This window comes from Marmota marmota, unplaced genomic scaffold (assembly GCF_001458135.2).
Source record: "Marmota marmota marmota unplaced genomic scaffold, marMar, whole genome shotgun sequence".
NCBI classification, from domain to species: domain Eukaryota; kingdom Metazoa; phylum Chordata; class Mammalia; order Rodentia; family Sciuridae; genus Marmota; species Marmota marmota.
This window is the reverse complement of record NW_025999905.1, coordinates 7,199,636-7,225,627: the sequence shown is the minus strand read 5'-3', so window position 1 is coordinate 7,225,627 and position 25,992 is coordinate 7,199,636. Positions and strand designations below refer to the sequence as shown.

The window sequence follows — 25,992 nt, the reverse complement described above, 5'->3', positions numbered from 1 at the left end:
CATGAGATAATGAGTATAAATTATCTTACATTAACACATGTATTCTTTCTTTCCTTGCATGCACAGAAACAAGACATTCTTAACCAAGTAAGACATTTTCTTTTCTATTACAATCTTTCTTCTTTTATTCTGATATGACCTATGAATTTCTCACCCAATACCACTGAACTATACTTCTGAATCAATAAGGTTTACATAGTATTATATTAGCTATAATACTCATAAATTTATAATTGAGGTCAGGTATAACAGAATTTTTTTTTCAAAATAGTGTCTTAAATGGAGGAATAGCTATCTTAATAGAATTAAAAAAAAAACAAAACAAAAAAAAACATCTAGAGTATGGACTTCAGTTTTGTATACTCTGGAATTTAATTTTCTAATTTCACCCAGACAAGTGAGACTGATGAATTAGCTTATTCAATGAAAGTCTCAATTTATTAATTTAAAATGGAAGATTTAAAAATTGCTTTCAAAATAAAATGATAAGGTCTTTTTGTTTTGTTTTGTCTACAATTTTATGTTTGATTCTCTGTGTGAAACATAACTTTCACAAAGCTGTTAATTTTGTCCTCCTGGGAAAAAGGGTAAACAGTCTGTTGTTTCTATTACTTTCTTCCAGGGAAGTTATAGGTCACTAGTTCAGTTGAATGTATAGAATTACAACACATTATTGGGTGCTCTATTTAGATAATTCTATCTATCTATCTATCTATATCTATATAGATATAGATATAGATATAGATAGATATAGATATATTATAGATATATAGATATAGATATAGATAGATAGATATAGATATAGATATAGATACATGTATACACATATAGATATATGTGATACATGTATGTATATATATACATATATATATAGTGATACATGTATACATATATAGATTTATGTGATACATGTATACACATATAGATACACATACATGTATACACATATAGATATATTTTTTACCAACTTAGGCATATTTTCTTACTAAAATGCATGAGTTGTCTAAAACTATAATATTGTTTCTCTTGGGCAATACTGGATACATAAAAGCTGTTTTTTGTTCTCAAGTATTCTGATGCTTTCTGTAACAATAAGCACAGTGATTTCATGCCCTGCATGTAAAATATAATCGATATATCAGAGTTGTCTTGGTGGATTTAGACACCAGTCCTGGACAGCATGAGTTTCTGCTTTTCTTCTCCTTGTTTGTCCTTTGTTCCATTTGCTGTTCTTTAGTAGCCAAGAAATCTCTTGCAGAATAAAAAGACCAGGCAAAGCTGAGGGGAACCAAAAGGTTAAAAAATATTGAAAAGCAAGCTGGGGATATAGCTCAGCTGGTAGAGTACTTGCTTTGCATGCACAAGGCCCTGAGTTCAATCCCCAGCACCACACACACACACACACACACACACAAATGAGAATGTTACCTGTGCTATTGCTCTACCTGTGTCTTTGAGGTACCAGTGTTCTCTGCATGTGGTGTTTTCCCATCAGTAGTTGGTCTTTGGCCTAAGGCTGTGTTAGGGTTCAAATCTCCCTGGGCTTCCCTCATCTTTGCACTTGATATTGTGCATTGTTGTTTCTGTTAATGTCTGTATGTTTTGCATTCAGACAAGTAAGTTGCTGTGATCCCTTAATAAAAAAGCTGAGAATTTAGAACCTACATATTGAAGTGCTGCTAACTAATGTAATATTTAGTTTTTTAATATACTGTACCACTGAACTATACCCCCAGCTCAAGTGTAATATTTTAATTGTCTTTATAAAACATATTGACATTGATATTGTTATTAACAATAATACAGAAATCCTTTTGTAAATGAAAATTACTAAACCATATCCAATGTTTTCCATTAAAGAAAGCATAAGGAGGGGCTGGGGATGTGGCTCAAGCAGTAGTGCTCTTGCCTGGCATGTGTGTGGCCCGGGTTCCACCCTCAGCACCACATAAACAAAGATGTTGTGTCCGCAGAAAACTAAAAATTAAAATATTTTTAAAAAATTCATTTTCATTCTCTCTCTCTCTCTCTTAAAAAAAGAAAAAGAAAAGAAAGCATAAGGAAAATATAATAGAAAATGTTGTCTTAAGAGTCTGGCTGAACTGAGTATAAATCCCAACCTTAGGAAGCCTTGTTCACCTATAAAATACAGAGGGTAGCAGCTGAACTACATTGTTAAAAGATTTTAACTCTAAAGTGTATGTGAAATAATCAGCTCTGTGAGTGACTCAGAGTATGTGTCCCATTAGCATTTAGAGACACTGACACCATAGGTCACACATTAGTGACCAACATGATTTTATCCAAAAATTCTGGATCATGTACCAAATGAGAAATTTAGCTAGAACATCTGAGATTATAACACCAACCAACCTTGCATCCTTAATTTTTTTTAGACACTCACCTTTTTTGTGCAAACATGAGGAAGTATAACGGGTATATTATTTCTTTCTATCATGTGGTAGGGAGGGGACATGACACAATATTTGTTTCCACTGCCAAGCTGGCCTCAACCCTGAATGCTGTCACAGTGTAAGCACTATCATGCTGTGATATTTGCTCCATCTCTCACAACTGTATTGAACCAGAAATGACATCTTTTTCTACCAGCATTTCTACTACCATTAGTGTCATGTTTGTGACTTTCCCCTTCTCATCAAACCTACAGAGGAGACACAGTTTTGAAGGCAAACTACAAGACACAAAAATAAACTGCCAACTAAAAGTCTGTGTTATTAACCTGATATTGACCATCTATTGATTATTCATGGAATCTACAGTACTTCGCCTTTCAATATGTGGGCTTGACTTTTTATGCCCTGATACTCAGAAAATTGTTCTAGCATAGAATGAAATCATGTTCAACAATTTAAGAAGTTATTTACATCTATATTTCTTACCTTAATTAGTTATAACATAATTAAACAAATCACCTTGAATAGCTTCTTGCAGTTTTACTCAAACTTCAATGTTTATGAAGATACACTATCATCTATTTATGAAAACAGAATTTGAGAATGAACCATCTGCTACATCTTTTCTACATTGAGAACTTGTATTAATGATTTGACTGCTAGGTGATAGCTGTCAAAATTGATTTATTTCTACCACAAACTGATATAATAATCATACAAAAAATAAAATGTATGTAATTATTTAGAGTACATAAGGTACAATTAAGCCAATTCTATTCAGTTATTTTCTCAAAAGTGAGATTATGGAATAAATGTAAATGGATTTGGAAAGTAAATTGTTTCTCTCTTTAGTTTAATAGAACAAATTTAAGTGTGAATTTTAGATACTGTATAAATTCATTTGTCCTTCATTTTCTTAATAACATTTATTAAATAGGAGTTAAATACCAGATTATAGAATACAGTGATGCTGGTATCTTATCTTGAGGTGACCTCTCTGCTTTTTTCCAAGGAGAAGTAGAACAAAGGGTACCCAGCCAAACAAGAAGTTTATTTTTAGGGTTTTGTCTCTGATTTTTTTTTAATCACCAGCAGTAGTTTTTTTGAGCAGAAGAGCACTGATGGTAAATTAATCTAGATATTTGGGTAGAATGTCTTAGAATGTCTAATAATTTTAAGGTTTTTAAAATAGGTAAAGGAAATCATAATTAATAACTTTAAGATTAACAAGTTAAAATTTTCTCTTAGAAAAATACCTTCAAAGATGATGTGTAAAATAGACTTCAGTGGAAAAGAAGATGAGCTATCCAAAGCAATAAAGTAAAAACAACCGAGGTGGCAATGCAGATTATAATGAAAGTCAGGGACAGATTTAAAACGTGTTTCAGATGTAGGTAATACGTTACAATTTTAATCAAAGGTTGCAGAAAAAGTGACAATTGTTTTCAAAACTGGGCAACTGACAAGAGTGTTATACCATTACATTTTATTTTTATACATTTTTGTGTGACTAGCTCTTCTTCTAAAGTGGTAGGCTTATTGATACTGATCAGTGCACCTAACTTAAAAATCAACTACAGAATGTAATGTACTATGTATGAATATTGCAAAATATTTCTACAAAATTGTACTTGTTCACCTACAGGTTAGGGGTTCATTTTTCAAAGAGAAAATGTGTATGTACTTATGTATATGTTTTGTTAACATGGGCATTAAAGTTAGTAATATTTAGGTCTTTGATGATAATTAGAAGCTGTGGGTATTGGGCTATTTAAAGAAATTTTCTGAACCTCAAATTGTCTTAAATAGGAGTAATAATAGTATCTGATTATTAAATTATAGCATGCATACAACATATTTGGCTCTGTTCCTAAAGCATTGCCACACTTAGTGTTTCCATTATATGTAACTGGCATTTTAATCAAATTTCTAATATCATCTTTCCATTTAAGGATAATGGAAGAGATCATTGACCATAAAGATTAAAAGGAAAGAGTGGAGACTTTGAGAAGGAAAACAGAATAAAAACACCCATCATTGAGACATAAATATACAGAGAGAAAAAAAAAAACTTGAAAAATAAAGAAACTATTGTACTGCATCCCAAATGCACTGACTGTGGCATGTTTAATATATACTAGATACTGAATATGGTTCTGTGAGAGAAACAGAAATGCTCAGAATGGTCTTTGCTACCCAAGAGTGTCAAACTAGTAAATCCACTTTATAAGTTGCTGACAAAATGTTTCAATTCAGGAGATTCTCAAGTCCTAAAAATAGTAAATTCCCTGACCTAGTTGTAAAATCTTAATCCCTCACTTTTAGATGTTGACAGAGTGTTTCCTGGTTTTATTATCCTTCTCAACTTGATATTTCTCCCAGTGCTAATCCTGGAAGATTTGGGCATTGATGGATTCAAAAGAACAGAATTTTTGAAATAGGATGTATTTGAAACCCTTGGTCACACTGTCCTTACTGGTTTTGTTTTAATTTATTATGTTACGGTAGTAAATATATGACTACAATCCATTATACTTTGAAATAATGTTGTTTGAAATTCATGAGGTGAAAGAATATATCCCAGCTGAGAAATTTTTGTATTCATTCTACTTTTCAAAATTTTTATCATTGCACCTAGGCAAGTTTATATCTATCTAGGTTGCCTATGAAGATATAATTTAGTGTAATTTCACCATTTTTGCCATCCTAGTGTCTATACTTCACAAAAAATAATGAGGACCTACAGTTTAAAAGATACTATGTTGTTGATCACTGAGTGGTGGTTTCATGTATTTTTTTTTAATTCTTTTAGATGTGCATGACAGTAGAGTGTATTTTGACATATTAAATGTACATGGAGTATAGCTTACGCTAATTAGGATCCCATTCTTGCAGTTGTACATGATGTGGTTTCACTGGTGGTGTATTCATATATGAACATAGGAAAGTTATGTCCAATTCATTCTACTGTCTTTCCTATTCCTCTCCCCACTCCCTGCCCTTTTCCCTTTCTCTAATACACTTTACTTCTATTCTTCCTTTCCCCTTTGTTGGGTGTTAGCATTCACGTATCAGAGAGAACATTAGGCCTTTGTTTTTTTGGCATTGGCCTATTTGGCATGATAATTTTTGATGTAGAGTAGGATTGGGACTGACAGTCCAGCAGGGAAGAGGAGTTGCACATGCAATTCTGCTGGCATGTGTCAACACCCAGAGTATAGCTTTAGGAAATATTCTTTATAAGTAAACACTCAAGTAAAGGAGTAATAAAAAACTGACATAATTCATTGGAAATATGCATGTATATGCGTATTCATGATATCTTAATGGGTTTAATTTTTCAAAGAGAAAATGTGTATGTATTTATATGTATGTTTTGTTAATACTCAATCCTGTACTTGTGATAGTGTTGAAAAATAGACAAGGCACCATCTCATCAGGTTAAGAGGTATTGTTTACAGCTGGAGTACACAAGTTAGTTGAGTAAATTACAATGAATGCTGGAAACCACATTAAAATATTCTCATTAAAATTCTTCCAATCCATAATTAGTATTTTGTAATCACTAAAATAACTTGGAGCATCATTAGCTCTCTTTGGGTTTTTTTTTTTTTTTGCCATGTATGATCTTTTACTAAAAATATGCATTTTTTCATCTTCTCTTTACTGATCCTTAATAAAGGCTAGGCTTAGGCAAGGTTGGTTGTAGGCAATGTACAGTCTTATGGATTATAAGCCTCTGGTGGACAAATTTTAAAATTAATATTGAAGGTTTTTACACTGTTCATTATTTCTTTTCAAAAAAAGTTGCTACGTGACAGTCTTTAGGGAATTATCAAGGAATTCTCTGAAATTTAAATTAAGGAACAATAGAATCACAATCCAAGAAAACCATAAGAAATGGAATATTTTAAAATACCATTTTTTTCTGAAAGTATATTAATATCAAAAATATGTGCTTGAAATTTCAGAAAATTAGCCATCTTGCATATTTAATATCTATACTTTGGCTTAATGGTCTTCCCATCAATTTTCAATTTAACATAATTAGTTAATGATATACATTAGAAAGCAAAGTTGAAATGGAAAGGATGAAAGAAAACCCCTTAATAATTTAAATCATTAACTGACTCATTTTGTCAGTGTTATTTTGCCCAGTAGCTAACATAGTACCTTATACATTTAGACTTACAATCAGCACTCATAAATAGATGAGGGAAAGTCTTTCCTTGGCTGTGGTTTAGATGTTTACTTCATCTCTAATAGCTCAAAAAAGTCATTTTATTAATTAATTATTACATGTCTTTTAAAACACAAAAGCATTTGTTAGAAAAATGTAAAAAGCTTTACAGGGACTATCTTCTGTCTTATATAAACATGAGTTTTATGTTCATAGGATTCTGTTAAATTGAGTCAAATCCTGTGGTTTTCTGCTAAAAACCTTCCGGTGTGTTCCTCCCACTCTATGTTAACTGTAACTGTCCTTTGATGATTGAAAATTCTACATGATTTTCCCCAGTCCACTTGTCACCAAAAATCCTTTCCTTGGCTCCTCTTTTTGGAGTTCTCCCTCCCTCCTGTTCCAGTCTCTTACTCTTCTCATAGATCCTGAATAAATTGCACTAACACAGGAACATCCTTACAGCTCAGGATCTTTGCATTAACTGTTTTGTCTTTCTATAAGTTTTCTCCATCATCATCTTTATATCTTTATTCAAGAAACAGCTTATTTGGTTTAAAACTGCAACCATATCTCCCCAAATATCTTTTCTTTCTTTATTGTTTCTATAGCAGTTAATACCATCCAATATGGTGCATCTAGCACATTTTGTTGTTGTTTTTTTTATTCCCTTAATTAGAAGATAAGCTCCCTGATGGGAAGGATTTTTTTGTGTGTGTTTCAATAACACTTTTTTAAGATGCTTGGTACAGAGTGGGTGATCAATGATCATTTGCTGAACATGAGAAAATTCCCAACCCAAAACTGCCAGAGGAAATTAATGATAAAATTACATTTATTTTCATTCACTTCAAATACATTCAAATGAATACCAGTGTTATTTCCTTAGTATTAAAGGGGATTTAAAAACAAAGGATCCAGATGGTCAAATATAATAATGAAAAGCATATAGAAATGTGTTTGAATTTATGCCAAATTGGCAGCAACATCTGAGCAGCACCCTCAGTCTGCATTTGTCACAGATTCTCTGTTATCTCTCTGAATAGTCTGTGGCTGCTCCTTAAGAACAAAAAAGAAAAAGTTTTCAAAATTTTAAACATTGTGCTTGTATTTGTAGGTGCTTACATTGAAGTAGATTGTGCCTGTATTTGTAGGAGCTTACATTCAATTTGATTTTTTATTTTTATTTATTTATTTATTTACTTACTTACTTACTTTCGTGGTACTGGAGATTGAACCCAGGGCCTTGTGTATGCGAGGCAAGCACTCTACCAACTAAGCTTTATCCCCAGTCCTCAATAAGATTTTTTGAACACTCAATTAAGTCTCATCCACTTTTTCTCATTAATGTTTCTGCTGATATGTCTATAAGTGATTTCATTCTATTTAAAGGCCACACTATTAAATAATCAATTGTAAAGGCAGGAGTAGAAACTCTGATACCTAAATTTGGAAAATTTCTACTAAGATAAAAAAAAATGTATGAAGACATCAATCATATAAAAAATGTCTAATAATTTAAACAGTGTAGAATTTTAGGAGATATTAAAATATCTTTTACAAATGAAAAAAGAAAAAGGGTGATTTCTCAGGATGAACATTGAAGAACCAATTTCTCAATGAATTAGAAACACTGAGTCAGCTATTACAGGGCTATGAACCTTGGGTTTTGCAGCATTTTAAGCCATGTATATTAGAAAACACAACAGAAAGTTCTACTCCCAAGAACACAGAAAAAAAGTTGAAGAAACAATTAACATCGTCAGTACCCTTTCAGCAATCTCTTAGAAGTCACTAAGAACTAAGGAAATATTTAATCTTTGCTTTTCTGTAGTAGGCTTTTTCCTTTCTATCCCCTTTCTTTCTTTTGTGGAGGCTAGGGGGTAATGGGATTTGAACCCAGGAATGCTCTACTGAGTTCCATCCCACTTCTTTTTATATTTTATTTTTAGAAAGGCTCTGAATTTCCCAGTCTAGCCTCAAACATGTGATCCTCCTGCCTCAAACTCCTGAGTAGCTGGGCTTACACGGTGATAGGTTTAAAAAAAAAAAAAAACCAGCATAGTATCTATTTTTAAATTCCTGCCTTCTAAAAGCAGTTTTTTAAATTAGTGTTGCATAATAACAGAATAGTTATTGGAAAATAATTTAAGGCCACACAAAACCTGAGGTTTTCATTTGAGAAGACACAGTGAATTTTAGTTTTTAAAAACAATAAAAAGGCAAGTTAAGATAATAAAGAACATCCATCTAACCTCAAGACAGTGTTTCCTTTTATTTGTTCTTTTTAATATTTATTTATTTTATATATTATGTACTTGAGGGTATGTTAAACACTTTACACCAATTTTTATTACATTTAGACAACAACCCTGAACTGCTGATCTCATATATGAATTTATATAGAGGAAATTAAGGCTTAGAGCTTCCAGAAATAAAACTAAACTGAATTTTTTGCTTATTGAGCAAGGCAGGGCTAGGATACTAGGGAAAGCTCAGAAACATTTCGTGAGTACTAAAAAAAAAGGGGGGGGGGGAAGAGGGCTGAGGAGGAATATATTGTTCAAGAGGAGGAATGCTAGGTATTTCAGCTTGTTTCCTCTCTTGGTGGGACATTGTTCTAGTTTTCATCATTAAATCATGGTTACCATTTAACCGTGATTCTTCTTGGGTACATAAGGCTGAGTAAAGAGCACACAATTGAGATTTGGCAGGTGTTTTCTTCAAAAAAGCAAATAAATTTCTTGCCCTTGCTCCATATCACTCAGGGCAACTGAAAGTATTGGGTTCTGAAATAGAATTGTTTTATTCTGAAGTCCTTTCTTTTGCTTTTGTTTTTGTTTGTTTGTGGGTTTTGTTTTCCTCTGTCACCAAGCTAAACTCTAAGCTTGAAATAACTGTTTCAAATATAGTTGCAATCTAAAAGGAGACCCAGAGAAAACACTTTTGGCAATTTCCACTCCTTTGCACCTTCTGGAAGTTCGGATTTTATTATTAGTTTTCTAACCAACAATGAAAACAGTGAACCATGTAATGGCTTATTAAATGCATATGAAAACATGTATATAAATTTTAAGTGTATTTTTCAATATTATTTGGAATTCTGAACATTAATACTGATGATTCTGTTCACAAATATTGTTTATTTTTGTTTTACTACTTATAATATTTAGTGTGTGCCAGATATCATTATGATGCTTTAAAAAATAGTAAATAATCTAATTATTCCAACAAGCTAAGAGGTAGGTACTGTTATTTACATTTAATAGATGAAGAAATTAAGGCATAGAGAGATTAAATACATTTTCCACAGTCATACAGCCAATACTGGATCCAATAATAAACCCAGGTAATCTGACTTGCAATACCGTAGTCCTTGTCACTTGTTATGTTGTAAACAAAATGGGGACCACAGAAGATGCAGGGCAGAAAAGGAAGTGCTACCATGATTAATCTTGCTTTTAACCACTATGCCTGTAAGTATTTTTATTCCACAAACTTCCTTTTAACTTTGCAATTAAATCAACTCTCAGTTCCCCAAAGGTCATCATACATGTTGAAGATCATCTACCAATGTTGGTCACTCATCTGGTTGAATGTATTTTTTTCCCCCTGTAATTGTTAATCTCTAAGGAATGCTATTAGTGAGAGTAAGTGCCCCTTCTCAAAATTTAGGTTGAATACAGTGGCCTGGAAGTGGGCCTCATCTTTGTATTGTGAAATGTTGACTGCATTCATTTTGTTAAATTGCTCTTTGAAAAAACTACTTCCTAAGGCTATTCTTCATATATTTATATTATTCATAGATTTTAGTTATGTAATTCACTTTACTAGCAGATTTCACAATATTTTGTGGTGGTTGTGGAGATTTATTTAATATGAAAGAAGATGAAGTCTTTTTACAGCCACCAATATAAATGTCTTATTTGTGAAAATGAATAAGCAAAACAAAACTAAACTAAACTGAAAATGTCAGATTGAGGTGTAGGCAGAGCCTTGGAACTATTAATAAGTGAAGTTTTTGGTTTCACTTTTTTTTTGCTTGAGATTACATTAAGTTACAAAAATGATACTTAATTAGTACATGATCCAGGTTTAAAAAATCTACTTTCTCTAATGATATCCCTGATTGTTATATTCCATTTTGGGTTTATTCAAAATATTATAATAATAACACAATGATAATGATAATAATAGGTGGTGGGTGATCATATTTCAACACCTTCCTCTAATATTTTTATACAGGAAAAATAGACTTTTAAGATTCTGAAATAACACTTTAGAAAATTAATTTTATTCTCACTTGCCAGGAGTTTGAACAAAATTAAAAGCATCAGCCTGCCAAATTTCGTTTTTGTCCTATTTTTAGTTTTATCTCAGTACATTAAGCAGGGTAAGAAAAAATGGCCCTTGAAAGGGCTCCCTATGAAGCCCATCTGCAGTTACATTCTCTTTCTTTTGACCCATGTGGCATTATTCCAGCCTTTTCTCTGTAGGTCTTCTAGTCCTTTCAAATGAATAAGACCCAAGACAATTCCACAGGCCTTCTCTTCTACATTGTCTACATCTGTTTCTCAGGAAACATACCCATCATAATTTCTTCAGTCACAGAGGTTTTGGCCAAGTGCAGTACAATACCATTCACATGCCTTGTCCCCAGAGTACCACCTGCTTTTTCCCAGTTTCCCCAGCAGAAGTCAGACTCTGGTCCGTTTCCTGCTGGGAGCTGAAAGCAAGCTCTCTGATGACTCTTGAGCAATGCTCCTGTTTATCTTGAGGTTGAAGGTGGCTTCTGTAACCATTCACCATGTGGACACAGTAACACTCAGTGCCATAATAATGCTCTTTGAATTAAGTTCTAATCAACATAGTTCTATAATGAAGAAGGGTGTGTAATGATCTTGAATCATGTTTCTTTGAAAGTCTGTGCATGAAGTTTTGTACTATTGTATCAAGTGATCTCGGTATTTAGTTGGAACAAGTCAGCAACTTTTGACAACTGTCAAAAGCAGTACTCACCATTATGAACAAGAAAAGGAGATAAGGATCTCCTTTCCTTGTGTGTGCCTGTTGGGATTGTAAGACTCTGCATTGGCTTGTTCACACCATCATCTGATCTAATCATTGTCACTTGGTGGGACAGGAATAAGAACACCAATTTGTAGAGGACAAAATTGAGTTTCAGAGAGCAAATTTTTAAGGTCATACAGATACTGTGGAAATAGAAACATCTAACTGGAAATTTCCTTCTCTTCCTGCTTACACCACTACAGGTGAGACATATATCCCATTGCCAATGTTAGTGTAGGACTGGCCAACCTATTTCTCAACTTGGTATTTTCCTTTTGTAAACCTGGATATAACAAATGTTGGAGGTAATGTCTACTAATGATTTTGAAGATAGCACTAAATCATAACCTTTGGCTGGATCTTAAAATATATGTTTAAAAATTGTTTTTCAGACCATAGATTTTGAAGGTTTCAAGCTATTCATGAAGACATTCCTGGAAGCCGAGCTTCCCGATGATTTCACTGCACACCTTTTCATGTCATTTAGCAACAAGTTTCCTCATTCTAGCCCAATGGTTAAAAGTAAGCCTGCTCTCCTTTCAGGTGGTAAGTTTATTTACTTTAAAAGTGTCTATTCAGTTAAAATCTCAAAAGCTAAATTAGTATCAAGTTCTCATTAAAAGGGAAATGACAATTTGATTAAAATTGTCTTTTTTTCAGGATTTATAATCTACACTGTGATTGTGTAAATCATTTAAAATGTCTCCAAATAATAATTAAACATTAGAGAACATATAATCCATCATTATCTATCATTTGACCTGCAAGTCCAGGTTGAGGTAATAATTTTAAGACATAAAGTTTAGAAAAGTATTATTTTTAAATGACCAAATATAGACAACTGTATATTTGAAAATATAATCTCAAAGCAGTATGTCTAGAAAACTTATAATATTTAAAATCAATTATGATAATTACCAGTATACTTTCACAATTTTCGATTTGTAAGCTCAGAATATGGTTTTTATTTATATATCTGATAATTATTATTTTTTAACACAAAGGTGGTTGGCTCTCTTGTTATGGGTAGTATTTTAGCGATGTAGAAGTACATTAATTCTTGTTGATAACAGTATCAATCTCCATCCAGTTAGGAAAATGGAAATTTCACTGTATTACACAAAAGAATGCAAAATCAGAAATTGTCTTAATGGTGTGGAGGATTGAAAAAGCAAAGGGAGGACGCAATGTTTAGATAGTAAGAACAGTAAGAATCATGTGCTGACCCTAGGTTAAAGTAATCAAAACCCAAAGGCATGGAGGAAGGACCTCCTGATCCGGGAAATAGTTCTGAGATGAGAGCATCGCCTGGAAGATCTAGCCCTAAGACTGCTGTGGAGCAGGTTCTTCCTTGCTGACTTTCATAGATCAGGAGTTCAAGAAGGAGTCTGTAGCCCTGGACCTCAGAGCTCTCATGAGGGTGCATCATGGTGGTCTGTGTTGGACCATGTAACAGAAAGCTCCTGTCCCTTGTTAGCAAGGCATTAAGCTGGAGAATAGAAACTACTGCCACTGGAACCATGTGTTGTAGGGATGAAATGATGAAGAGCTGACTGCCTAGCAGGAGCCTGCCCTTTCCCCTTCCTCCTGCCTTCCGTCTCTATCTAGTGTACCCTAAAGACCCAGTAGGAGTTCAGCTGGCAACAGAGAAATGTAGGCATTGAAATATTTCTCACTCTTCAATATAAGGGATTTTCTGAAGGCTTAAATATTATTGTGGATCAGAAATAATTTTCTTTTTTTTATTGGTTGCTCAAAACATTACAGTGATCTTGACATATCATATTTCTTTTCTTTATGTATATGGTATCTATTGGTATTTACTGTATTGAAGATGAGATATTCTAAAAATAACAATAATCAACCCACTTCATGCTAACAAAATTAACCTATTTTATTAAAAATAGCTATTTTAAAAAACAAAATGACTGAGAAATGTGGCATGATTCTGCGTGATTACTAATCTCTTTAATGCCTATCTTTACCGAGGACCATTGGATAATCTTAACATGTGCTTGTTTCTGTTGCCATATCATATACCATAGGGCCTCTTGAGAACCTTGCTGTACATTCATGACAGAATGAGAGTCAAACATTATCTTAGTATTATTATGAAAATTGTTGTGATGTTCCAAATTCCCTGGAGGTAATTCAGGGACCTGGGAGAGCAGCCAATGATCTGAAGAACAAGAACCTTAATATCACAAAGTAGAATACTGAAGTGCTGAATAAGAGACAGGAAAAGTTTAATAGCTACTACACTGATAATTAAAAACTTAAAAATATATAATTAAGAAACAGGTGGTTGAGCCTTGAACAAAGCTAGGATATCTGATCAACTGTTGGCATTATTACACCTTATGTGGTGACTCTACCCTCTCTGTTAAGAATGTTACCTAATTTTCTAAGAGCTGTCAGCTGTTGGTACAAACTTTTAAAAATCAAGTGAACACTTTTCATATGGTAACCCATGAGATATATGACAACTTACCATGTTTACCATATTTTTTCCTCTAATATATTTTTAGTTCTTTAATTCCTATTACATCATGGATTAAAAAAAAACCATCACACCTGCTGTTTTTTCTCAGACTGAATTTCAATAGTTGGTCCATAAATTATAGTGTGAGAGTTGAATAATGTTCCAGGATAAACATTTTAAAATGAGATGATTCCTTATTGACCTAGAAATTAAAACTTCCCAGTTCTCTCTTCCTGCTATAATTGATTGCATGTAACTGGAATTGAATGAAATAACAAACCTGACCTTGCAGTTTGCATTAACTAATACTGTCCTTGGATTTTGAGAAAGAAGAAGGTGTTCTCAACTTGGTAATTTCCTTTTGTAAACCTGGATATAACAAATATTAAAATCTCGTTCTTTTACATCCTATACATGTTTATGTTGTCTGTATAGGATGTAAAAGAAAGAGATTTTAATAACTTATTTATACTTAAATTTACTTTTCTTCTAACAGCATATATTAAGTGCTAAATAGAAGATGTCTGATTTACTAGAAGTAGAAACCAAATCAAGGGGAAAAAATAAGGAAGGGTTTGTCCTTAGGCTGCACTTCATGTGGGACAGTCTCATTGTTCAAAGACCGACTTGAAAGGAAAAAGGCTGTGTCACCCTTAAGCCCTCATGCAGCAATGATACATTACCTTCCATTTCTTTTCAAAGTTTGGCCTCCACATTGTAGAATTAAGTGCATAGTGTCCTTTTCAAGACCATTTCTACCCTATTTTCTTTTCAGAAATATCTTTGATAGTTTATCCTAAAGAACAAGGAACACTAGACAGCAATGAAATCTTCAAGGGCCAAGGTTTTCTTGACTCAGAAGCTGAAAACATAAATGTCTTTCTGTTCCCAGAACCTTCCTTTGTAATAATATATTATCTACATAAGGTGTATTTGTGTTTGAAAAATCACAGTGACTTTTGAACAGAAAGGTACCATCATGATTTTTTTGTTTTTCCTGTTAGATTTCACCATATTCAATTACCACAATACCACCAGTAATAGGATAGCTATTCATTACTGTGCATGTCAGCTGAAAAATAAGAGTTCCTCAATAAAATGCAAAATTAAAAAGAAAAGAAAATTTCTCTCATCAAAGATTAATAGTCAAATATAGGAGATATATTGCAAGTAAGACATTTAGTTTTCATAGAATAATTTTTTTAAATATAAAAATATAATATAAATAGGTATAAGGTTTGTGCACAAGTATATGCATATGAGTAGCAGTGTTTTGTTTGACTTGAAATACCTAATGATTCATCTGGAATTTCATAATATGGGTGAGTTGTTTTTTGAAATACTTGGTTACAAAATAAAGTACTTTTATTATCTACATGAAGGTAAAATCACTTCTACTCTTCCCATTTTGGAATTTGGATTTTTTGAAAATATTCATAATATAAAATATCTTCAGAAGTCTCATGCCTCTTCTGCCCCTTCTTATAAATGCCAGGTCCCTAAATCTTCCACTTTTATGCCAATTCAATGAGGAACTACTCTTCTTACTTTCATCCTTAGAGTAAATCACTTTATAAACATTTTTCATTGAGTTAGAATTCTGCATTTTCTACAAGTACTCCAACCTCCCAAATATAAATTGATATTCTGAGCTCATATTTTTATCACTTCAACTTTAATAGTGTATGACCTGAGATGACTTTCACAAATATAGAGATTGCTGACACTATGAATTCCTAATACCTGGTGCTTATCTGACCTTAAAACTTCTTAAGCTTTAAAATAAATATTTTATAAAATTGCCTATTATTGATACTGTCCCCTAGAAACATTTATAGAACTTTTCAAACTTCCTTAAGCTCATTTAAATGTATCCCCACAATCTTAACACAATGACATTTGTTCACATCACTTAAATATAGCTAAAGTCAAATATAAAATTCTTCAATTACTCCCTATGAAACTGAAAACTGTTTCTTTAGTTCATAAAGTATATCCACATGTAGCTCATCCTCTGGGTGTTCCATAAGATATTTTAAAACTATGTCTGAAAGTAAACTAATTATATTCTACTCAAAACTTCTTCTTGTACCTTCTTTCTTGGTGAGTGGCACCCCAAATCTATCAATTTCCTAGCACTAAATATTGGATGTTCCCAACTGTTCAGGGTTTCATTCCTCATCACGGAATACTCTGTATTAGTCATGATGACCACTTCTTCCCAATCATAATTTGATTCATCATTATTTATATCATAGACTCTCAATTAGTGTGGCTCCCAACTTGAATTTGCATCTCCAAATGTTCTAACAGAAACCTGATTATATTACTTTTGGGTTTACAAATTTCAGGTCTTACCATCAATTATTGTAGGGCTTTTATATTAAACATGTGGTTTTCAATCAAACATAAATCCCTGATTCTAAAAACTAATTGAGTATGTGAAGGAACTGGGTGCAGGAGACAGGAATACATGGAATCTTGGTCACCCTCACCTTTTGAAATACCCGTTATGAAGCTTCCTTAGTGAGGCTCCAAGTCCCAGGCATGTTGCCAGTGTTAACTGTGTTAGTTAGGAAGATGACAATATTTAGATCCATAGCCTGAAGCAGGCTATGCAGGTTACTGAGTTTTCCCACATTCCTATACGTTTCATGCCTACTGTTTGCTATGACTTGAAGTTTCTATGCTTTCTTAGGACTCCATGCTTTCTTGCTTTAAGTTTCCTCTTACCTTATCCCTAAAGAAAAACCCAACCATTCCTTAAAGCCTCTACTAAAGCTTCAGTCTAATTACATAGCACACACTGGGTTCCATGCTAGAAACTCAATGATCAATGACATGGGCATAACCAAAGTGTGCCGGTAGGAAGCAACCCTGGCACTGATGTAAAGGAAGCAGCATATGCATCTTATAGCATCTTTGTATGGTATCCATGGAACTAATACCAACTCTACACAGACACTCTGGAAATTAATTGCCTTCAGTTAAATTATCTTTCTTAAAGGACAGCAATTAACCGATTATTGGTTACTGTTAGTTTCTCAAAAACTATAGAAACTAAAAGAGAATATGATTTGTTGACTCATACCTATAATACTTATTTCTGTAAGGTTTCACAATATCCAAAATGTTGAATCTATAATCTGGTATTAGCCACAGCTCATTGTAAGTTTTTTTTTTTTTAATTGTTGGGTCTTATTAGTATTTGATAGGACAAAAAAAATAAGATTTGCCCCAGCACCCTTTAAATCAGATCAGGTAGTTAATTAATCAGTTGTGCATTTAGTTACTTATTTTATTCATTCTTTAATTCATACATCTAAACAGACACTTATTTAAACACATTATATGACAAGAAATTCTATAGGAAAGTTGAAAATTGTTTAAAATCAATCAGGAATAGACAGAAAATTATGTAATCAATTATATTACAATAAAATAAATGCTGTGATTCATTGTGAACTGACGATGAAGAGAGCACAGTGAAGGAGATACTCAAGTGAGACTGCAGTAACAGGGATATGAGCTATGGTAGGGCCCATCTGGATTTTTTTACATGAAGTGGTCAGGGAAGAGTATATACTAATGTGAAAGGGTGGAAAGGGAGTTCCAAAAAAAACAAAGCAACAAGTACATTGCTACTCATATTTTTAAAAGCATATCTAATGAAAGGGTAGTTTGTGAATTTTAAGACATCTAATATTTATTTGGTGAAAACTGTTCGGTTACAATGTGCCACTTACTGTTCGAATCGCTGAGGATTCATCAGAGAGAAAAATAGAATTCTTTATCCATATTTATTTATAATCTTCACAGTCAGCTTTCTATCACTATAACAAAATAGTAATTCATTTACAAAGAAAAATGGTTTACTTTGGATTACAGTGTTGGAAGTTCTAGTACATAATTGATTCTCTTTGTTGCTTTGGACCTGTGGCAAGACAGTGCATCATTGTGGGAGCACATGACAGAACAAAACTACTCCCCTCATAGCAAGGAATCAAAAGAAAGAAAAGGGAAGGAGGGAGTCGCATAATCCCCTTCAAAGGTGGGTCCCCAATAACCTAGGGACCTCCTGATAGGCCCCACCTCTTAAATGTTCTACTCAATAGCACCATTCTGGCAACCAAGCCCCTAGGACATGGACCTTTGAGGGTTATTCAGTATATAAATTATATCCTAATTCTAGTGGGGAGAGAAAGACAAGCAAATAAGTAAATATATGTAGTGTGAGATGGAGGAAAGTAGAACTGATTAGGAGCACTGAGAGGTCCAGATGGGCTAGTGAAGATGAAGTGATCAGAGCATAGCAAGAGGAGAGGTGAGAATGGCAGTCAAGCCATGTGGGGAAGGGTTTTGACTGTAATGCTAAGTTATTAATTGTATCCAGCAGAGATCAAAGTCATTACAAGATTATAAGCCAGAAAATAATCGTACTGCTAGTGATATGGAAGAGGGAAATGGCTGAAAGTGAAAAAGGGAGCAGAAGATGATAATTAAAAATAGAGAAATATAACAACTACCTCTAAAATAAGTTAAGGTACACTTTCCATAGTTCCCAGCCCTTCCATTGCCAATCTGATGGGGTAATGGTTGATGATTTGTGATGTTGGGCTGTGCATATAAATTGGCTGTGATATCAATAGTAGAATTTAGTTCATTTCATGTTTTCTATGATACCAAAGAGTTATGCCACAGTACTTATTTTACAAAGAAAAAAACCCTACAATTCTTTTTTGTCCATAGGAAGTTAAGCAATTAAAAATTGTGCAATGAAAATCAGGTACTTGAAACTATGGGAAAAGATTTTTTCTGCAAATGACCTTATTGAATGTTCTTACCAAGAGGCTTAATGAATTGTAATGAGAATAAATTATTATGCTTATATAGATTGTCTTGGGGATATGTGCATATATATATATATATATATATATATATATATGCATATATATATATATTATCAAGGTACCTCTTAAGGCAGAAGTCATTTATTGAGGAGCAGAGACAGATTTATTTTTTCCCTCTCTAGCCTCACAGAATCATCCTTAAATTATAAAGCCTCAATTCAGACTGCCTTTAGAATTGTACCTTTGCAATACATGTTTGCCCCTGTTTCCTTAAGTATAAAGTGGTAATACATATATTATTATTTTTATATATTATAAACTTATTCAATGCTTCTAGAACAGTACCCCCTAACTCCTGCTCTTCTTCAAGTCAGCTACATATAATTGCTTTTTTCAGACTTTTATGCCAATCTCCAGATAGATGAATCCAAGAGTGTGCTTACATTCTCAGGGAGATATGTCTGGCCCCAGTCTCACATCAGGGATGACATCCCACAGACTGTACTCACATTTTGAGGAATGACTATTTTACATTACTTATTGATTTGTTATCTGGTATATTTAATTTTTCCACCAGTTATGTAAGCATAAAGAATAGAAAACAATTATAATACCATCCTTAGACAAGTATATTTGGAAGATTAAGAGATTAAGTGTGAGGATCATAAAATATATGGCAGTACTCTGTCAAATGTTTCTATTCTTGATTATGCTGCTCCACCTGACTTTTTTGTGGATATTGGAAATATAACTATACCCCAGTACTATGTGATAAATTGCTTTGTAAGACTGAAATACTTCTGAAGATTGAAGCAGTATAAAAAAAAATGGAAAAGCAAAGTTGCTATTATTTTCTGAAGTTTATAAATGTAATTCATTGCATGAATTTTGCATATTTCATTGTAAAAGATGACAGGAAACAAGATAATGCCACCTATTCATTATCTGAAATGAATAAAACAAACTGCATCAGAGTTACCAATTTAACATGTATTAAAAACTTGTTTGCTATAACTGAACCTTAAGGTCAGAATTAAAGATATCTATTAGAACAAAACTTTTTAGCTTATTGTTTCAAGTAAAATGTCTAGATTGGAGTAGAATGAAAACCATGTGCTTGAAGGAAATGATAATAGTATATGATATTCAATTTTATTAATGCTACTTTATAATGAAAATATTGAGAAGAACGTTCTCTATGTATGTCTGTATGTGTGCATCAAATCATTTTAAAAACACAGAAAGGTGCTAAGTACAGAATAATTATTCCTGGTAAAACTCACTGTAATTACAATGTTTTTATTGTGTACTTCATGATGAGTATATATACATATATAGATGTTTGGGGCATGTGGACATTTATCATGTGTTCTGGGTTTGCTCTTGCTTCACTTTTGTGATGAAATATTTAAAATAGTATGACCTGGGGCAGGTGAGAGAACCAGAAATTGAGTATCAATGAATCACATGATCTTCAGAGCTACCTATGAGGCAAAAGAAAACACCTTTTGTTTTGCTTAACTTCCTGTTCTCTTTCAATTCTGAAGTGAGAATTTCACCAATTTTGGAAGAGGTAAATAGTCTTTTTTAATTTTGTCCCTCTTTGGCTAGGGATGCTGCTAAGTAGTGGAGTGCTTGCCTAGGACAGGTGAGGTGCTGAGTTTGAACCCTAGAATGGAAGAAAAAAAAAAGAATGATGGAAGGGTAAAGAAAGAGAAGAAAATAAAAAATGAAAGAAATAAAAAAAATTTAAAAAAGATTTGAGTCTCTTCATCACAGGCTATTGCTGCTAAGAAGTAATAAATGATGCTGCTTATCATCTCACTGAGGAGCTGTAGTCAAGAAAGTAGGCTTGCAATCTCTTATGTGTTGTTTCCTGTGCTTTTTCATGATAATTTACACAAAGTGCTTAAAAAAGTAATAAACTGTACCAGGGAAAAACAAGTAGTGGAGACACCTCAGCTAGACTTAGGGAAATGGGAAAGGTAAAGGGTTAATTAGGGTGTAAATCCCAAGGCCTGCTTTCAGTAAATGAAATGAAAACATGAAGAAAAGTTGTCATTACCTAAGAGAAAGTGGGTTGATCTTGAGGAGAGTATTGGGAGCAGGAACAAACTTCTGGGCTTTTTCATTAATCACCCTAAAATTTAATAAAGTCAGTGAAGGGAAAAACTGTGGTACATCCAGACAATGGAACGTTAGTGCTAAAAATAAATGAACCATTGTCTCATAAAACGTCATAGAGGACACTTATTTGCATATTACTAAGTGATAAAAGCCAATCTGGAAAGGCTACCTGCTATATGATTCCAACTATATAATATTCTGAAATAGGCCAAACTAAGGAGAAAATAAGAAGATCAGAGCTTTGTTAGACGTTGAAGTTGGGAGATGAATGGGCAGAACACAGATTTATAGTGCAGTGAAATCTCTCTGTTTGAGGCTATGGTAGCAACACATTTGTTTAAACTCATAGAAGGTAAAACACAAATAGTGAACCCTAATGTAGACTGTGGAATTAAGTGTCAGTATAGATTCTTCAGTTGTTAGAAAGGTACCATTCTGAAGGGATGTCAATAGTGAAGGAGAGGCTGCATGTGTGGGAACTGAAAGAGAAATATCTGTATCTTCCCCAAGTTTACTATAAGGCTAAAGCTTCACTAAATAAAAAGTCTTAGAATATTAATAAGGTCCAGTTCTGTAAATTTTTGTTACCAAGTATTTATGAAAAAGGTCATTGACAGTTCATGCTTTGATGCATGCTACCATAAGTCATAACAAAAAAGTATATAGTTTCCTTCTCGAATTTGACTACAATTAGGTTATTGGGAGAGTTACTTAGTTCTTCAAATTATTCTTTAGATAGATGACTATTTGTTTTATATTTTTTAATGTAAAACTATGACACAATTCAATGTATGCTAGGACTTTTAAGAAAATGTCATGAATATAAAAAGGTAAATATTTTTCTCCAACAAAAACAATTTTAGTACAGGAATATGCTACTTCAAAACTGAGGATAAATGTATTTGTGTAGGCTCCTACTCAATATATGGGAGAAAAACAGAGAATCATGTGGTCATCACATTTTCTAATTACTTATATTCAATGCTGTATTATGAAAACAGTTAACCAAATATCATGCACCTTATTTTTTATGAGTACAAATTATCATTCTAAATGAGTGAAAATTTAATAACTTCTAAACAAGTGAAAACATAAAATGTTTAGATTTCTTTCAAATAAATGAGACAACTTGTTATTTTCTTTCTTCCTTTTTTTGTTGTGAGTTTTTGTATTAAAGAATTAAATTGAGCTGATTAAATCACTTCAGTACCACAGGGGGAAAGAGGATTAGCTCATCTGGCAGGATGAGTTAGGTCATAGTTTATCCAACCATAATTCAAGTTCTGTGTTCTTCAAGTCTGCAAGTTAAGGTTGTGTCAAGGGTCAGTGCCAAAATGTCTTTTATCACAAGTTGGAACTTATTTCTGCAGCTGGCTAAGCTTTAATTGCATAGTCCCAATTATTTGGGGTATTTTTTTAAAGCTCAGGATTATCTTTAATTTTCTGCCTTCTTTGGTTTATAAAAATAGTTAATACTTTTATTAGAGATATATAGTAATATCTGTGTTATGAAGAAAAATCCGTTTACAATTTATGTCCCTTTATTGATAAGTATGAATGGGAGTAGTGTTAAAGTTGAATGTACAGATACCTGGGATAAGTAAAACTTTGGTAAAGAAAATGAAGGAAGTATCTAAAGTATTGTTTTTGAAACTGGATGTGATTTGTCAGTGGCTAGTAAACTCAGGTTAAAGGGTCTCTGACAGAATTTGGAAGATGAAATAAGGTAAAATGGAATAATGGTAGGTCAGCACAGAGGAGAAAATACTTGGGCATTTATTAAAACTCACTAGTGTGACATGTGCTGGGGTAAGATATAAATTCTTTTTAAAAAAAAATTCTCTTTTTATTGACCTTGAAGAAAAATTACTTTGTAGACCACTTTTGTAGAATAAAAAGAATGGACTTTCTTGCTGTCTATGCAACTTTGGTAAATTAATATGCATATGTCTGTAAAAGGGGGAAAATGCAATCTCTCTTATAGGATTAATATGAGAATTGAGTGGTATGTATTAAAGCCCCTACCATACATCATGCTATATATTAGACATTCAATTAATCATATATTTTATTAGTAATATTGATAATGGAAAAACTAACAAGACATTTCATAAAACATTAAATTATATGCCTGACAATCTTAAAGATAGCAGAGTGAGAGGATAGGTATTCAATTGATATAATATACCTAAAGAAATGAGTGTCTAAGAGATGAACAGGAAGGCATATCTGTGGTACCAAAAAGACAGGCTTACAAAATTATATTTGATTGGGATTATTCCCTCCCTTCCATTCTCTACTGGTCAATTAGGAATCCTGCACCCATTCAGCCCTTTAGGTATTCCAACCAAATATCCCTGTTGTTGCCAAATTGACCTCAAATTATAATGATATTTACCCTCAGGCATTCTAAGGCACACATGGTCTGGTTTCAGAGACTTCTCTGTAAGAAAGCACTAAGTTTATTGTAAGCAAATTGTAGTTAGAACAGATAGAAAATCAGCAATTACCATCAGTTGTGAATAGATGTTCATGTTGTCTCTACCCTTGTCTTGAAACAAGGCAATAAATAAGGTTTTTGAAATGAAGTGAGAACCACGTTAAAATCATACTGTAGTCATGTGCTTTTACCTCTTAATTAAATGTCCATCATAATTATCTAGACTATTTATGTTCTCTTCACTCTTACTCATCCACAAATTCCTTGATGGCATAAAGGATGTCTTATTTATGGTTCTCAGAAATATTTGACATATATACTTGTTTTGTGAATGAATGATTACTTATTATCAATATATAGATCACAATTTGACATACTCATATTTCTTCAGTTTTTGTGAAAGGCTGCTTCCATTGTCTTCCTAGCCAATTTTTATCTGTCATTGCCTAAGACAGAGAAAGGTGTAGTAGAAATGGTATGCCAGCTCACCCTGGACAACAGAATCCTGATCCTAATACCTAGTTCAGGCAGCTCAGCCCCCATGTTCCTGGATCCCAAAGTGTTCTCTATTTTACATTCCAGTCAGTGGACATATGTGTCTCTTCTGTACTGGAGTTCCACAGAAGTGGGTCATTCTCTGTCAAATAAATATGTAGGTGTTTATATAGTTTGTGTGTTGTCTATTTTCTTTATTCGTTTTTTTTTTTTAATTTGAGAGCACTTTGAATGTTTTTAAATGTATTTTTCCAGGTCTGAGAATGAATAAAGGTGCCATCACTCCTCCCCGTACTTCTCCTGCAAATACGTGTTCCCCAGAAGTAATCCACCTGAAGGACATTGTCTGTTACCTGTCTCTCCTTGAAAGAGGAAGACCTGAGGATAAACTTGAGTGTATGTGTTTCTTCATTTAATTTGCTTTTTGTGGTTGGAGGCAAGGGAACCAACTGGATATTGATGAACTTAAAATTGCACCAACTATGCTTGTCTAAATTTTTTGTAAATTAAGTAACCTTGCTTAACAATATAAATTCCTCCTCCTGAGAATCAATTAATAATATTAAGACTTATCAATTTCAATTTGTTAAGTTCCATTTATAGCCAGTGATTTCTTAAGCATATTTTTCTTTTACATGACTTTTAAAGAAAGTCCTCATTCTTTTGAGTTAACATGATGCTGTTACAAAGCATCCTTTGGTGAAAAAGTATTGATTCTGGTGTGAAGTGGTATGGTATGAAGAGGTGTTCCTATTAGTGAGCCAAAAATTATCCCTTTATACATCCCGCCTGTATCCTTCTCCCATGGATAAATCTCTATTGCAATTTTCAGTGTTAATAATCCCCACTCCCTTTTTTGCCAATACCAACATAACACTTAAATGCCAAATCTGAGAGTCTTATTCATAGGACTTGACTCTGGATATTACAAATTATTAAACAAGACCTTTGTTCCTTCACTGTGACAGGTAGAGAGTTCCTATCTGCTGCAAGTATCAATTATTCTCTTTCATAAAATATAGTGACTGAGCTCTCTCTGGTGGCAATCTATACTCATTGCAATGCAAGAAAATATTTTTCGATTACTCTAAACCTTATCATTTGATATTCTATTATCTCTCAAAGCTTTTAATGAATATAATGTTGAAACTTTATTAAATAATCTAATTAATTTGATTATATTGGATATCATTAAGATGAATTTAAAAATTTACTACTAAAATGATGGTGAAGCTAATTAATCCAAACTTTAATATTTCTAAAGTAAATGTAAAACATTGTGATATTTCTAAGTTATCATTAGGAAGTGTTTTTAGTTCAATTTTATTAATTTTTGATAATGTTTCTCCTCCAAATAAAGAGTTTACCAAAATAAGATGATATTCAAGAGTCACACCTGCTTAGGTTATAAATAAACCATGTGCACATCATCTTTAAATATATATTTATTATTCATAAATGTTACATATTTACATTTCAAGATTTATTTCATATTCCTAAGAGCCTACAGAAATTTCTCACTCCAACATAAATATTAATGTTCAGTGAATTCTTTTGAAGTAATGACCAGAGAGAAAGTTTGCTCAGGTGTTATCAGAACCATATTTGGGATGATTAAAAAGATATAAAGACAAATATTTTTTCCAGATCTAAGAATGAATAAAGACCCCATCAATCCTCCCCAGTGGTCTTTGTTGCAGTTTAATTATTTCTGGGTCAAATGGAAGTGTGTTGCTTTTAAGGTGCAATTTCTAAGAAGCATGCTTTTTAGTTTTCAGTTAGAGTTCTTGAACATACCTGAACTTTGTCCACACTACAGGCAGAATATGAACTCATGAGCCATCCAAAAACATTTGCTGAATCAAGTCAAGCCAATATGACATTCACTTTTCTTCATAGTTATCAGCACCCTTTGCTCTGTTGTTTCTTTGAGG

At 32.9% G+C, this 25,992-nt stretch overlaps 1 protein-coding gene across 9 annotated transcripts in view; it reads left to right on the top strand.

Annotated features, from left to right (window-relative positions):
- Nucleotides 1-25,992, top strand: part of Dgkb (diacylglycerol kinase beta) — a 747,732-nt gene that overhangs the window by 214,037 nt on the left and 507,703 nt on the right. For 6 of the 9 annotated variants that reach the window (XM_048799633.1, XM_048799632.1, XM_048799634.1 and 3 more), the window contains exons 4-6: nt 67-87; nt 12,057-12,210; nt 24,314-24,454. In XM_048799633.1, coding sequence (XP_048655590.1) covers nt 67-87; nt 12,057-12,210; nt 24,314-24,454 — 316 coding nt within the window. The remainder of the gene's footprint in view (nt 1-66; nt 88-12,056; nt 12,211-24,313; nt 24,455-25,992) is intronic. The other 3 variants (XM_048799637.1, XM_048799640.1, XM_048799638.1) reach the window with 1 other exon arrangement.